The 13,784-nt window shown below is 35.9% G+C and overlaps 2 protein-coding genes across 4 annotated transcripts; both read left to right on the top strand.

Annotated features, from left to right (window-relative positions):
* On the top strand, positions 4,326–8,665 carry LOC109227529 (BTB/POZ domain-containing protein At1g03010-like). Of its 3 annotated transcripts, XM_019392726.1 has the most exons (5): positions 4,328–4,441; positions 4,529–4,644; positions 6,076–6,142; positions 6,562–7,758; positions 7,939–8,665. In XM_019392726.1, the coding sequence occupies exons 2-5, from the start codon at positions 4,571–4,573 to the stop codon at positions 8,476–8,478; spliced, it is 1,878 nt and encodes a 625-aa protein (XP_019248271.1). In that variant the 5' UTR covers positions 4,328–4,441; positions 4,529–4,570; the 3' UTR covers positions 8,479–8,665. The 3 variants fall into 3 exon arrangements, with proteins under 3 accessions (XP_019248273.1, XP_019248271.1, XP_019248272.1); XM_019392728.1 differs by having other exon boundaries at positions 4,326–4,644; positions 7,895–7,979; XM_019392727.1 differs by lacking the exon at positions 4,328–4,441 and having other exon boundaries at positions 4,623–4,644; positions 6,267–7,758.
* On the top strand, positions 12,780–13,470 carry LOC109228390 (glutaredoxin-C13-like). The gene has a single exon (XM_019393530.1). It carries the CDS (start codon positions 12,870–12,872, stop codon positions 13,170–13,172), a length of 303 nt encoding a protein of 100 aa, XP_019249075.1. The 5' UTR covers positions 12,780–12,869; the 3' UTR covers positions 13,173–13,470.

A 13,784-nucleotide genomic window follows, 5' to 3' on the forward strand; every position in this document is an offset into this window, starting at 1 on the left:
ATATCTTAACCTGTTCATCGGCCCCCCCCCTACCCCCCCCCCTCCCCCCCCCCCCCAGTTTCCTTTTTGAAGAATAAATTTCAAATAGCAAGAACTATTCACTTCATCGTAAGGTGTTTTCATAAGTTTTCCCATATCTTATGGCCGTAACTTAGAAATAATTTCGAGATTTTTTTTTCATTTGTTCAACATGCCAGGCAGGTATAAACTTTAAGAAAGATTTTTGGTACTGCCACCTACAGTTTTAAATTGTGGTCTTAGATATGTCATGACATTTTTGTGACTAAAAAGGCATATCATTAAAAGATAAAACAAGTTGTTTAATGATAAATGTTTCCAAATATTTAAAAGTTGTTGGTCTTTCTTGGAGCAACTAAAAAAGAATTGAGTGTCACGCAAAATGAAACAAACGGCGTTTTCCCCCCTTTCCTCTACCTTATTGTTGCTGGCTATTTTGTGCATACGTATGAGCCGGATATTTGACCGTACCATTCGAGAAATGTATAGCAACTCTCGTTATTCTATCGATCAATTCTTACTTTTCTTTTATCTTGATTGATATTTTTCCGATCGAATATGTGCCAATTTTTTTTTTTGCGTCAGTCACTTTAAGAATCTCACATGCAAAAGAGACGAAAATAAAAGGAAACGAAAAATAAAGAGCATTATCAAGTTGTTTCTTTTGAATTTGTTAAAATTTTATGTTTGTGGGGTTTCATCTTTTGTGTACACATCATTGCAGCAACAAGCCTTTTTGGTGGGTCCAATCATCTGGACCTTTTCATGTCAAAAATATCGTTTCAGATCCCTTTTGGCTGCTCTTGCTGTTCTTCGTAAGGTCCAAAATCTTACCAACCCCTCAATGCAAGAAGAAGAACAAAGGAGATATTTTGTAAAATCTTTCACTATAATATGCAAGTTTTACTCATTTTTAAGTGCAAGAATGGAAATTTTCCATGTACAACAAGGACAGCATCAGTTGTGCGGAAAATATACTTGGAGTTTGAAGTAGTAGTGTTGCTCTAGGTGCAAACGGAGTTAACTTTTTATAAGACTTCGAATATAAACAACAACGACCCAGTAAAATCTCATAAGTGGGATCTGGGGAGGATAATGTGTACACAGACCTTACCCTTACCCCAATGGAGTAGAGAGTTTGTTTTCGAAAGACCCTCCAATATATTACTAAAATTCTTTGATTACCATTGATTGAGGATCGGTCAAACAAAGAAGTTACCGGAGTAGTTATTATAGGTTAGTTTTGAGATGTGTTGGTGGTGCCTGAGACTTTAAGGGAAAAGCATTTGAGAGGTGTCAATAGGAAAAGATATGTAGATTATATAAAAAAGCGATTGTTTCTTTGGTATTAATTAATCTTTTTTGTTTCCTGTTGGGAGAAAACCTTCGAGGCGAAATACATAAACGGTCCTTTCAAGTTGTCCACAACGACCAAACAAACACCTCAATTGACCCATGTATCATTTAGACACTTCAAGTGACTGTTAAGTAAATCAAATAGACACCTGAGTGCAACAGACCAGATACGTGAGTTACACTTGCCAATGATGTGTCAAATGAGCCAATCAGTGAACGACATGTGTAATTTATAATTAAAACATAACACTTATAGTTAAAAAAAAAAGAAAATGAATTTAAAGAAGGAAAAAATCTTTTCCCCTCAGTTTTAACCAAAGCAGTGCCCCCACCCCNCCCCCCCCCACCCCCACCACACACACTTCATCTTCTTCCTTCAAGAACCAAAACCAGCGCTACCCCCACCCCCGCCCCCACCCCCATTCATCTTCTTCCTTCTGCCTTCTTCGGCGTCTTCTTTTTTTTTTCCTAGTCCACTCTCCATCCAACTAATTAAACACAGATCTTTCCATTAGATCCTTTCCCACCTTCTTCGCCGGAAAAAACTCATCTCTTTCACCGGAAAATTGACCTCCAAGCAAAGCCGTAAGAAACGATTCTACTGGAAAATTATCAAAACTAAGAACTAGAACAACAAGACAAAGAACAAATAAAAGAAGGATCGGATCCTTTACTCATTTTCTAGGACAGAACAAAAAAAATGAAAATCGGAAATACAAAAATAACTACTGCTTTACAATAATCAGATATCGAAATTTATTAAGGCATTGCAAGCTCAAAGCAAACTGAAACATATTTGGGCAAGAAATGTACAAACATACAAGAAGCAACAAGCAACTATGCAATTGGTCGACGGATATAGGCGAAGTTCTGGAGGTTATGGGCAGTAAGTTTTTTTATGAAAGGCGGCATTTTTAAGTGATTTAAGGTGGCTTAGTTGGAGCTTTAGTGGTTGATTTTCATGGAAGCTATGGTGGTTTCATGGTGGGTTGCACTTGAAAGAAGAAGAGAGGCTAAGCTGAGGTATTTTATGTTTTTTTTTTTTAAAATAGGCTGCAAAAATATATCACGTGCTCAAATTTTGGTTGGTAATCACGCATATGCCACATCAGCGACATGTGTTTACTTGATCTGAGTAATAGAAACTTGAAGTGTCTAAATGATACAGGGGTCAATTGAGGTGTTTGCTTGGTCATTGTGGACAACTTGAAGGGGCCGTATATGTATTTCGCCAACCTTCAATGTGGTCCTAAACAAACTGTAAGTACATTTTTATTGTCAAAGTAATAGCTTCAGAAAAAGAAAAAGAGCCACTAAGCAATTCCTCAAATCTATACTGTTTGCAGATCCCATTATGATTCCAACCACGCAACCACAACAGCCATTGCCAGCTACAAATAAGAATTTGGCATTTAATTGGGGTCATTTCAATCATTGCCCCCATAACACTTCTATGTTGGAGCAATACTGAGTTGGACCACTCCATGTTTCATTCCAATACTATGATGCACTAGATAATACATACATAGACGGATCCAAACTTTAAATTTTATAATTTTTACGGACAACGTTCATAGCATTGAACTAATTGTATATTTAAAGTTATGGGTTCAGGTCCATAATTTGTTTCAATTTTAATGCATTTTTACACATAAATTTAGGTCCTGCATTACAAATATTGGGTTCACTTGAACCATGGCACGGAACTCTAAATCTGCCCCTGAGATGATATACTATTAATATCTTGCGATAAATTATTAAGTGACACTTGTCATAAAGATTATTGTTTACAAAAAATTACCTTATTAGTGATATGATTAAATAAAAAAGAATTACGCTTATATCTAGTGGCAAAAAAAGGAGTTTGTGTGGCTCAAAGATAAAAACTAAAACTTCTCATGATTTGATGAATTGTGTAAATCACTAAGGCGATTATGTCATCAGCAAAGGACAACAACGTTTGCATTCATTAAAATTACGCGTGCATGCTAGCAATGGCCCAGTTAGTCACCTGAAACATCATCTTCTAAATTCTAAGGTTTTTTCATTTAACAAAGACTATTAAATCGGGAAAGTAAATTGACCTAAACTTGTACTGTATCACATTTAACTTTGCATGTGCGAGCTTGCTCACGTTGTCGATCTCAAACCAGTATAAAAGAGGAGGGTTGTGATCAGTGGCGAAGCTACGAATTTCATCTAGGGTGTTCAAACTTGAAAGAAGTAAAAAAATCTTCGATAAAGGCGGTTCAATATAGGTTATATACCACTAAAATTTAATAATTTACCTGTATATACAGTGTAATTTTTCGATGAATTGTAGCTTCGCCCATGGTTGTGATAGACTAGCCGCCAGTATAAAATAAAAAATGTCTATTGAATCCTCATAAGTCGATCCCAACTTGTTTGAGGCTAAGACGTTGTTGTTGTAAACTTGTTTCACATTTAACAACTTTTCTGCCCCGTTACTTACTGAATAGTCTTGAGTTTTGTCACAAATGAAGTCCAACATCTTCGATAAAAAACCAAAACATGTAAAAAAGTCACAACCATCACTTTTCCACCGTAAAGTAGCACTAAGAGGAACAATATACCCTTTGACTTAACTAATTAAATGTACTTTAGACATTTATTTATAGTTAACGTTAAGTTTTTATACTATCATGAACTTTAGCAACCTGAAAAATAAGCAGGGCTTGCTAATAATCAGAGGCGAATCTACTTGTACCATCGAGGGGTCATCGGATCCCGTAAACTTCGGCATAAATTTTGTATATGTAGGTGTGTATACCTTAAAAATGATTATATAAATAGCTTGGCACCCTGAATACTAAAAAACCTTTAAGGGGCGATAAAAAAATAATAGTGCCCCGTTGCATAGAAATTCTAGATCCGCATCTGCTCGCTATCATGATTAAGATACACCTTTAGTGTATAATTTTAATGGTAATGGCTTTGTATGAGTTCATGAGACTTTCTCCTTACTCAAGAGGACCTGCTCTCTCCCTTTTTCTTCCATATTTGACACAAAAAGCACTTACCGAGAGATAAAATGCCAGCAAATAAAGTTAAGCTTAGTTTAGGACTTTGATTAGAATGAAAAGCTATTGATCAAAACATATTAGTATTAATTTTAATATAGTGGAATTTGCAGGCTGAAGCTGAAGTGTGAGGCTTTGTTTGTTTTGCTGAGAAGATGGGAGTAGTTACAGTTGCTGAACTGAAGACTAACATATCTGTGAAGAAGTCTAGAGGTCATCTTACTGAATGGTACTAATTTCTTTTCTTTCTCCTAATGACTTAATTACTTCTCACCATAATTGGATATTTCTCATTAGTACTGCACTAATTAGAACTAGTTAAAGGGTTATGCAACAGCGTAAATTAATAAATTTTCCAACCACCAAAAAATTCGATTTTATTAAGTCGGTGATACGAAGGGGAGCCTTGGCGTAACTGGTGAAGTTGCTGCCATGTGACCTCCTCGTCACATGTTCGAGCCGTGGAAACAACGTCTTGCAGAAATGCAGGGTAAGGCTGTAAATAATAGATCCTTGTGGTCCGGCTCTTCCCCGGACCCTTGGCGTAACTGGTAAAGTTGCTGCCATGTGACCAGAAGGTCACATGTTCGAGCCGTGGAAACAACGTCTTGCAGAAATGCAGGGTAAGACCGCGTACAATAGACCCTTGTGGTCCGGCCCTTTTCTAGACCTCTCGTTTGGCTGGAGCTTAGTGCACCGGGCTGCCATTAAGTAGGTAACAAGGTGCATTAAGCCACTTTCCAGATTTTGAAATTAATATGGGTTCAGAATTTAACTTTTGTTAAAATTTTAGTTGTTTTTCTCTCTCTCACACACATGTATATCTATGCTATGTGTTGAAAATGTTGGGTTGAACCTATAGACCAAAATCTGCATCCTCCTCTGGGTCAACGGTCAAGCTGATCGCAGAGGCGGAGCCAAGATTTGAACCTTATGGGTTCGGGATTGTAATCTTTTTAAGTTACTGGGTTCTAAACGAATAAGTTGTACACATTCGATAGATTTCATAAGACAAATACATGATTTGAACAAAAGCTACTGGGTTCAGCCGAACTCGCATCCCGCACTCTGCCTCCGCCCCTGCCGGATCGGTTTCTTGTTTCAACATATGGTGTGGACAGCTATAGGTATGTCAATAATTTTCAGCTTGTCTACCTTATGAGGGCCCCAAGCAAGTGCATATGAGTCATATAATTAGCTGTTAGACTATGGTAGACCTTGCCATCACATACAACTAGGGATAGATTTCAAAGAATGAACCAGAGGATGATATACCACTCACTAAATTGAATCTTAAAGCTGAATACTAATGGTATTGTAGCATAGTTTAATTGTCAGCTTGTCTACCTTATGGCTATGTTGTTTGAAGCTTCAATTTAGTATCTAGATAACTTTCATATCGACTCCAAATATTCCAGCCTTTTATTTTTAACATGTAACTTGTACTTAAGATGATATTGTGCTATCGGAAACAAATTTTCTATCTTTATAAGGTAAGTTCTGCATACACATTACCCTCCCCAGACCCCACTTACGGGATTACACTGGTTTTTTTTTGTGTTGTTGTTGTAAAGATGATATTGTGCTATATCGTGATTTCTCTTAGGTACAACTTTTCTCTTCAACAGCTTTTTAATATTGACCAAATTTACTGTGGCAGGCCAATATCTGATGTTTCTAGTGATCTTACAATAGAAGTAGGAGCTGCCAGTTTTGCTCTTCACAAGGTATGAATAATGCAGTGTTTTGCTTTGCTTCTGTGTTTTTGATCTACTGATTCCCTTCATAAGTTATTTAACTACTCAAGTCTAGCAAAAGCAACAATCATGCCAACAAATGGTTAGTCTACAGGTAGCTTGGAAAGCGCAATCATAAGTTTAGTTGTATAAGTTGTCGATCCACATAATCGCCGTCCTGTCTAGATGAAATAAAGGGGAGTCTTGACGTAACTGGTAAAGTTGCTGCCATGTGACCAAGAGGTCATGCGTTCGAGTCGTGAAAACAGCCTCTTGCAGAAATGCAGGGTAAGACTGCGTACAATAGACCCTTGTGGTCCGGCCCTTCTTCGATAGGAAAATCGAAACAAAAAAGAAGGAAAAATAAACCACTTGGACGCGTTTATAATGCATATAGACTCTTTTTGCAGTTCCCTTTAGTATCTCGAAGTGGAAGGATAAGAAAGCTGCTGCTTGAGGCAAAAGATTCAAAGATGTCAAGACTGAATCTTCCTGGTCTTCCAGGTGGATCTGAAGCATTTGAACTCGCTGCGAAGTTCTGTTATGGAGTGAACATTGAGATTACCATATCAAATGTTGCAATGCTAAGATGTGCATCCAGTTTCCTGGAAATGACAGAAGACATCTCAGATAAAAACCTGGAAATACGAACCGAAGTTTTCTTAAAGGACACAGTATTCCCAAACATATCCAACTCAGTGTTTGTTCTTCACAGCTGTGAGAAACTACTACCAATATCAGAAGAAGTCAAACTCACAAGTAGGTTAATCAATGCTATTACAAATAATGCATGTAAAGAACAACTTACATCTGGTTTTTTGAAATTGGAGCATAATTTCCTATCCAAACCTATTAAAAGCCTTGATATAGAGACAGCGTCGGACTGGTGGGGCAAATCACTAGTTGTGCTGAACCTGGAATTGTTTCAGAGGGTTTTATCTGCATTTAAAATGAAGGGTCTTAAACAAGATATTATAAGTAAAATCTTGATTAACTATGCCCAAAATTCTCTTCAGGGGCTCATCGTCAAGGATCCTCGTTTGGTTAAAGGAAGTTTCTTGGATTTGGATCTACAAAAGAAACAAAGGGTCACTGTCGAAACAATAGTTAGCTTGCTACCAACACCGTCGAGGAAAAGTACAGTCCCAATAGCCTTCCTTTCGAGTTTGTTAAAATCTGCAATAGTAGCATCAGCATCTACTTCTTGTAGATCTAACCTAGAAAGGCGCATTGGTCTACAACTACATCAAGCGATTCTTGAGGATATTCTCATACCTGGAAATGGGAATGGAAACAACCATAGGCCTCTATATGACACTGATTCAATCTTAAGGATATTTTCCATTTTCTTAAATTTGGATGAGGATGATGCAGAAGATAACCAACTAAGAGATGAATGCGGAACGGTTTTTGACTTTGACAGCCCTGGATCTCCCAAACAAAGCTCAATTCTTAAGGTTTCAAAATTATTGGACAATTATCTTGCAGAAGTCGCGCTAGATTCAAATCTAACACCATTAAAGTTTACAGCACTGGTGGAGTTACTTCCAGACCATGCCCGTCTAGTTGATGATGGACTGTATCGAGCTGTGGATATTTTCCTCAAGGTAAGCTTTAATACGACTTTACTGTTATACTGGTCAAAAAATTGTTTTTTTTACTGTTATAATGGATAAAGTTCAGTGATGATATGTGAATTAATTTGTTGTTCCTTTATAAGAATGAAATGACACATGTCCACAGTTGTGCAGGCTTAATGAACACGATACATGAAACTTTTATCGCAGGTTCATCCGAACATTAAAGACTCAGAACGGTATAAACTCTGCAAAACAATTGATTGCCAGAAACTATCACAAGAAGGCTGCAGTCATGCTGCACAAAACGAGCGGTTGCCTGTACAAATGGCAGTTCAAGTGCTGTATTTTGAACAAATCAGGCTGAGAAATGCAATGAATGGGGGACAAAACCAGTTATTCTTTGGGTCAATGAACAGTCAGTTTCCTCATCGTTCAGGCAGTGGAGTAGGAAGCGGATGCACTTCTCCGAGAGATAATTATGCATCAGTGAGGAGAGAAAATAGAGAATTGAAGCTTGAGGTAACAAGAATGAGAATGAGGCTTACAGATTTAGAAAAAGATCATGTGTTTATGAAACAGGAGCTAGTAAAACCACATCCTGCCAATAAGTTATTCAAGTCATTTACCAAGAAATTGAGTAAGCTCAACGCGATATTCCACATAAAAGATTCAAAGACAGTACAGGGAAAAGCAAATTCAGAAAGCTGGTTTCCTTTTCAGAGGAGAAGACATCATTCAGTTTCTTGATGCTGTATTGAACTTGTGAATAAGAGTGTATAGCCCTTTTCGTTCTTCTTCTTTTGGCATTGTGATATTTGACTAAATAATTCCTAGTTTAGTATCTGTGTGAGTGAAGCTGCTTCCTTGTCTTTTGAGTGTAACTTTTACTCTAGCTTGTAGTTGAGAAATATTTATTTAACATCCCTTTGGAAAACTTATACTCAATTATACATTTGAATGCAATTGAATGAGGTACAAAAATATTTTATTTTTTATATGGTCATATTTCCTGTGTAGAAAGTGTTGTTGTCACTTAAGGAGCAACTCTACCGTTGCACCAAGGAAAATAAGTGAAATAATTTTTTTTTAGTTTATATTATTTTTTTTTCCTAATAGTACTATGATCCACTAAAGAGATATACGCAAAAAAGTTTTTATTTTATTTTAATATTGCTCCTTGAAAAATATTGCTTATATGATGCTGCAAATGGAAAAAAGAGAACAATCAAGCTATTGAATGTGAGGGAAGTTTTAGCTATGATATTTGACTAATTGCATTTAAACTTTATTTAATTAAAGAGAAAGTATGATTTTTTACTCCAATCATTAATAGAAGAAGTTATAAAAAGAGTAAGAAGGACTTGCCTTCTATGCGTAGGTCGCCTATAGAAGGAGCGACTACAGAGAATATATTTTGTATTTCCTCAGCCCCATTTCCGTCGTTTTCCCTTTCTCTACAATTTCTCAGCTATCTTCACTCTCCCAAAAGATATTTAACGATCACTCAACTCTGTGTACTGACAGATTCCCAGTTCTTTACTTCTTGCATATATGAATCTTACAAATTCACTACCTCCAGACAGAGAATAGTTTTCTTGGATTTGAGTAGGACTTTTCGAAAGTGATATTATGTCTCCTTGCAATCAGAGGCCAGATCCCCATCGGACTTTTAATCTTAAGGTTCCAAACAAAATATATATTTTCAACGTATATATACATTTATATATTCAAAATTGATGCCGAAGTTAATGCGTAGGTCCGCCAATTCTTGCAGTACAGAGATAACTATATTGATCGCAGAGAAGTCAGAGGTTGTGCCGTGATTTTTCATTTAGTAGCCAGGAAATGTAGAAACAATTATCTTCTTGCTTTATGAAAAGTTCATTGACATAATTACTTATTCTTTTATAAGCAGTGGCGGTCAATAAGTGAGCATATGAAAAAATTAAGGGGAATCAACACATAGTATATATACATAAAAATAAAATATTTAACCTATCTACGGGGTATCTATAAGGTAAGATGGTTATAAAAATTGATACATTAAAAATCTTAAATCCGCACGAATATCAGTAGAGCAGAAGACGTACCACGATATGCGTCAAAGACTAACAAGTTGATTAGCCATGTAAATGGGTAAGTCAAAAAAGGAACATTTTCTTTTCATTTCTCCTTCGTTCTTTTTTGCTACACTTAATCCCAAAGGAACCTTATCGGTGATTTATAAAGAAAAGAACAATAAGAAATAGCCATAAGAAGCAGAGAAAACTTATCATATATCATCTTCTTCGAATCAAAGTTATAAGCTTGGTCCTGTTTACTTACCCAAGAACTTATCCCTTCTTCTTAACCATTAACACAAGAGATGCATCTTCTCGTGTCCACCACCCAACTTGATATATTATTCCTGCACTACACACTTTAAAAGGGGGACCATAAAATTTAGTATAATGAAACAGAACAAAAGTTGCAGTAGATATTTTGCAGTCCCTAATTACTCATCTTAATTTAGACCTATTGGACTATGTTAATTACATTTTTTGTTCACTTCAAAATAATATCTTCAGAAAATACTCAACGGCTCCAATCATTGTAGTGTTTCACTCTCATCAAATATACCTTACATCCATAGAATGGTCCATATAGGAATATCACACGCATGAACTATCGTAAGAGATGACAATGTGTATAAATAATTGACCATGCATATATACGCCCACATTCCAAAACTCGAAAATAAGAAGAATAACTTGTTAATTAACAACCGGTTAAATTGACTTTATGCTATTAGCGTATATAACTTAAACCCTAATTGACATCCGCATCTACCATACCGAATATTTAATGTGCTTAAGATGGGGTAAGGATGGTTAAAAGATCATATAAAGAATACTCCATTACAGTCAAACTTCTCTATAATTTGTTCCAGATATTTTTGGATGTTATAGCGAATTGCTACTATAGAAAACATATATTATATGAAATTTGGTTCCGAAAAAAACTTGACCTTTATAGTGAAATGTTATTATATAAGAATGATATTGTTATAGAGAGATTTGACAGTACATACATACCATCAACTGAGGTGAGACTTTTGCGCTCTCCACACATTTAGGATTGAACACTAATTAAGAGTATGAATAATATAACATGGGGTCTAACAGGGTATCAATTGGTTTTTTGACTCTTCACAAACTTGTTTTTAATTTTATGACTCTACCTTTTTTATACATAAGAGATTTACTTTTACACATAAGAGATCTATGTTTTACACATAAGAGATCTAAAAAGATCACTTTCTTAAATTCAAAATTGTAAAGGAACATGACGTTCAAATAACACGGTCTAACATTAGGTAGTCCAACATTAAAAATGAGTAGGGCTGGAACTAGAATACCGGTTATTGTAGTTAAATTCGACAGCTTTGGATTAAAAATTGATCTAAAAGCATAACTCCAAGACTTTATAAAGAAACCAGACCATTCCCTCAGGCCTCAACCATTTTGGATTCTAAAACAATTATCACGTGTGACAAGGCTTTACATAAGAAGATGCGAGCAGAGCACAAAAGAGAGAATCCAAGCCACCAAAATGCTTTTCAATTCAAGGAGAGAATAAAATCAACAGGACAATGGGAGAAGAATCTTGACTAAATTGACCGTCCTTCTTGAACTACCTAGCTATGCACATATTTTGTTTCTAGTATGCCTCTAGTTTGTCCAGAGCATATATGTGCTAAAAAGTTTACTATAAAATAAGTAATAAATAATTTATTACACTGATTACATTATTATCTAAAAGATACTCCAAATAATTATATGAATCATTCATGATAAATAAAATTAATAATGTAAAATTTACTCCGTAATGTTCAATTTGTATGGCCTTAGTGATGAGAATATTTTGTGTGCCACTTCTGATGATGCATGCATTGGGCACAAGTATATGTCAGTTCCGTAGATCAAGGCTTTCAAGGACTCCTGAGTTGGTGCTCCTCTTCATTTGTTCCCGTTAACGACCACAAAGCCCAACACTTGCCGTCCGTTCGCTCTCTGTTCAACAAAGGCCATCGATATTCCCTTACTTCTCAAGTTTTGAATTTTATGAGCCCTTCGATTGTATATTGCCCCCGATCAAGCAATGCTAATACATTATACACAGTTGGAGACCGATCTAGGAGTTAGAATCTATAGTATGCATGAGTATATATTATTCCTATCAAGTATTCTTCCATTCCATCTTGACATTATTTCCTTGTTAGTATTTTTTTTTAATTTTTTTAAAAGAATAATACATTTCTGAAGTTGAAAATACAACAATAACAACAACGACCCAATAAAATTCCACTAGTGGGGCCTGGGGAGGGTAGTATGTACGCAAACTCTACCCCCCTGAAGTTGAAAATAATTTAACTTAAACTTCTCATTTTACTCTTAAATGTGGAGTAGTATAAAGTTTTATCTTAATGGGCCCAGATGATACGAATATGGGGAAAATGACAATGTATGGCGCTCTCAAAATACTAGCCAAAAAAATAATATATATATATATTATTTGTGGCGCGGGCTAAAAGTAAAAAAAGCATTACGAATATCAGGCCATCCCTCGAACTTTATTGAGCACAAATTAAATAGAGTTGAAAGGTGAATGACCAGATGGAATATATGTATCCTCCAACTTGCCCATTGTGTTGGAACGAAATAATGAAGTAGTATCTTCTGTTTTAAGTTTGAATAGTTACTGTGGAAGATCAGATTAGTACCATGCAGTCCAGCCCTTGGATGGAGCATCTAAATAAAGCTCACTATCTTTTTGAATATTGTTCTTTTCATCCCCGCTATATATTCCTTTTCCCTTTCTTATAAATAGGGTAGAACCTGAACAACCCCATTTCCATCTAAACTCAGAACTTGGAAAAGGAAAAAAAAAACAATATTACCCTTAGTACGTAAATCTCCATCTCTTTACCCCCCCTCCTTACATATATAGTGTAAAACAATTAATCATCGGATCAAAGTTCAATTTGTTTGAACTTTGCGATCCGATGGTGTGCTTGTTTTAGCTTAAGAAACACCCCCTAAAGTACTTTTCATTACTTGTTCATTATATTCAAGGTAGAGCTAGGGAAGAAGGAATTCATGGACAAAGTACAGAAATTGGCATCAGAAAATGGAGTAATGATATTCAGCAAGAGTACGTGCTGTTTGTGCTACGCGGTGAGTATTCTATTCAGAGAGCTAGGGGTGAATGCGTACGTGCATGAACTGGATCATGACTCAGATGGAAAGGAAATGGACAAATCCCTTATTAAAATGGGCTGCAATCCTTCAGTACCTGCAGTTTTCATAGGAGGGAAATTGATTGGTTCAACTAATGAAATCATGTCTCTCCACCTTAAAGGCTCTCTCATTCAACTCCTCAATCCATATATGCCTGTTTGAAAGTTAATGAAAGATTAAGGTTTGGGGCTACCAATATCAGTTAATTAGGATTTAAGAGAAGAACAAAAAATGAATAAACTTGGGTCGATCGAAGGGACACTAGTCGTGGAGATCAAGGTCTTGCATCCAGGGAGAATGTTGTAATGTTATTTGATCAGTATTAGTCAGTGGTTACCTAGCATAAACTATATATGCAGCTTAATTAGTTATTTGTCTACGCACAGTTAAAATGGTATCGTTGCCTAGTGCAAAGAATGTAATTTTAACCTATTTCCTCAATGATAAAGTTGCTTTATTACATTGCGCCCCTTAATTTGCTTAAAGTAGAGAAGGAATTTTTTTTCCACTTTTGGTGAATTTGATCTCACCTTTTGCCCTTGTGTGATTTTGTTCGTGCAATTTAATTAGTAGTCAAAATTTTCCCTAATTCCCCTTGCTCTTGTATAATTCCTCTTCGATGCAAACTTCAGAGCCACATAGTTCCATCGTCAATGGGAACACACAAGAAGTGATTCCATCTCCAACCAAATTAGTTCAAATCTCTTTTCACATGATCATCTCTCATAGAATGTGGACTCTTTATTGGAATTTTTAGTAAAAATATATATATAT

This window comes from Nicotiana attenuata, chromosome 6, assembly GCF_001879085.1.
Source record: "Nicotiana attenuata strain UT chromosome 6, NIATTr2, whole genome shotgun sequence".
Taxonomy (NCBI): Eukaryota; Viridiplantae; Streptophyta; class Magnoliopsida; order Solanales; family Solanaceae; genus Nicotiana; species Nicotiana attenuata.

Bases quoted from the DNA above. Each gene is read 5' to 3' on its own strand.
- LOC109228390 (XM_019393530.1), top strand. From the start codon at position 12,870: ATGGACAAAGTACAGAAATTGGCATCAGAAAATGGAGTAATGATATTC.
- LOC109227529 (XM_019392726.1), top strand. From the start codon at position 4,571: ATGGGAGTAGTTACAGTTGCTGAACTGAAGACTAACATATCTGTGAAG. The intron at 4,645-6,075 runs GTACTAATTTCT...TTACTGTGGCAG, and splicing joins AGAGGTCATCTTACTGAATG to GCCAATATCTGATGTTTCTA. The intron at 7,759-7,938 runs GTAAGCTTTAAT...CTTTTATCGCAG, and splicing joins CTGTGGATATTTTCCTCAAG to GTTCATCCGAACATTAAAGA.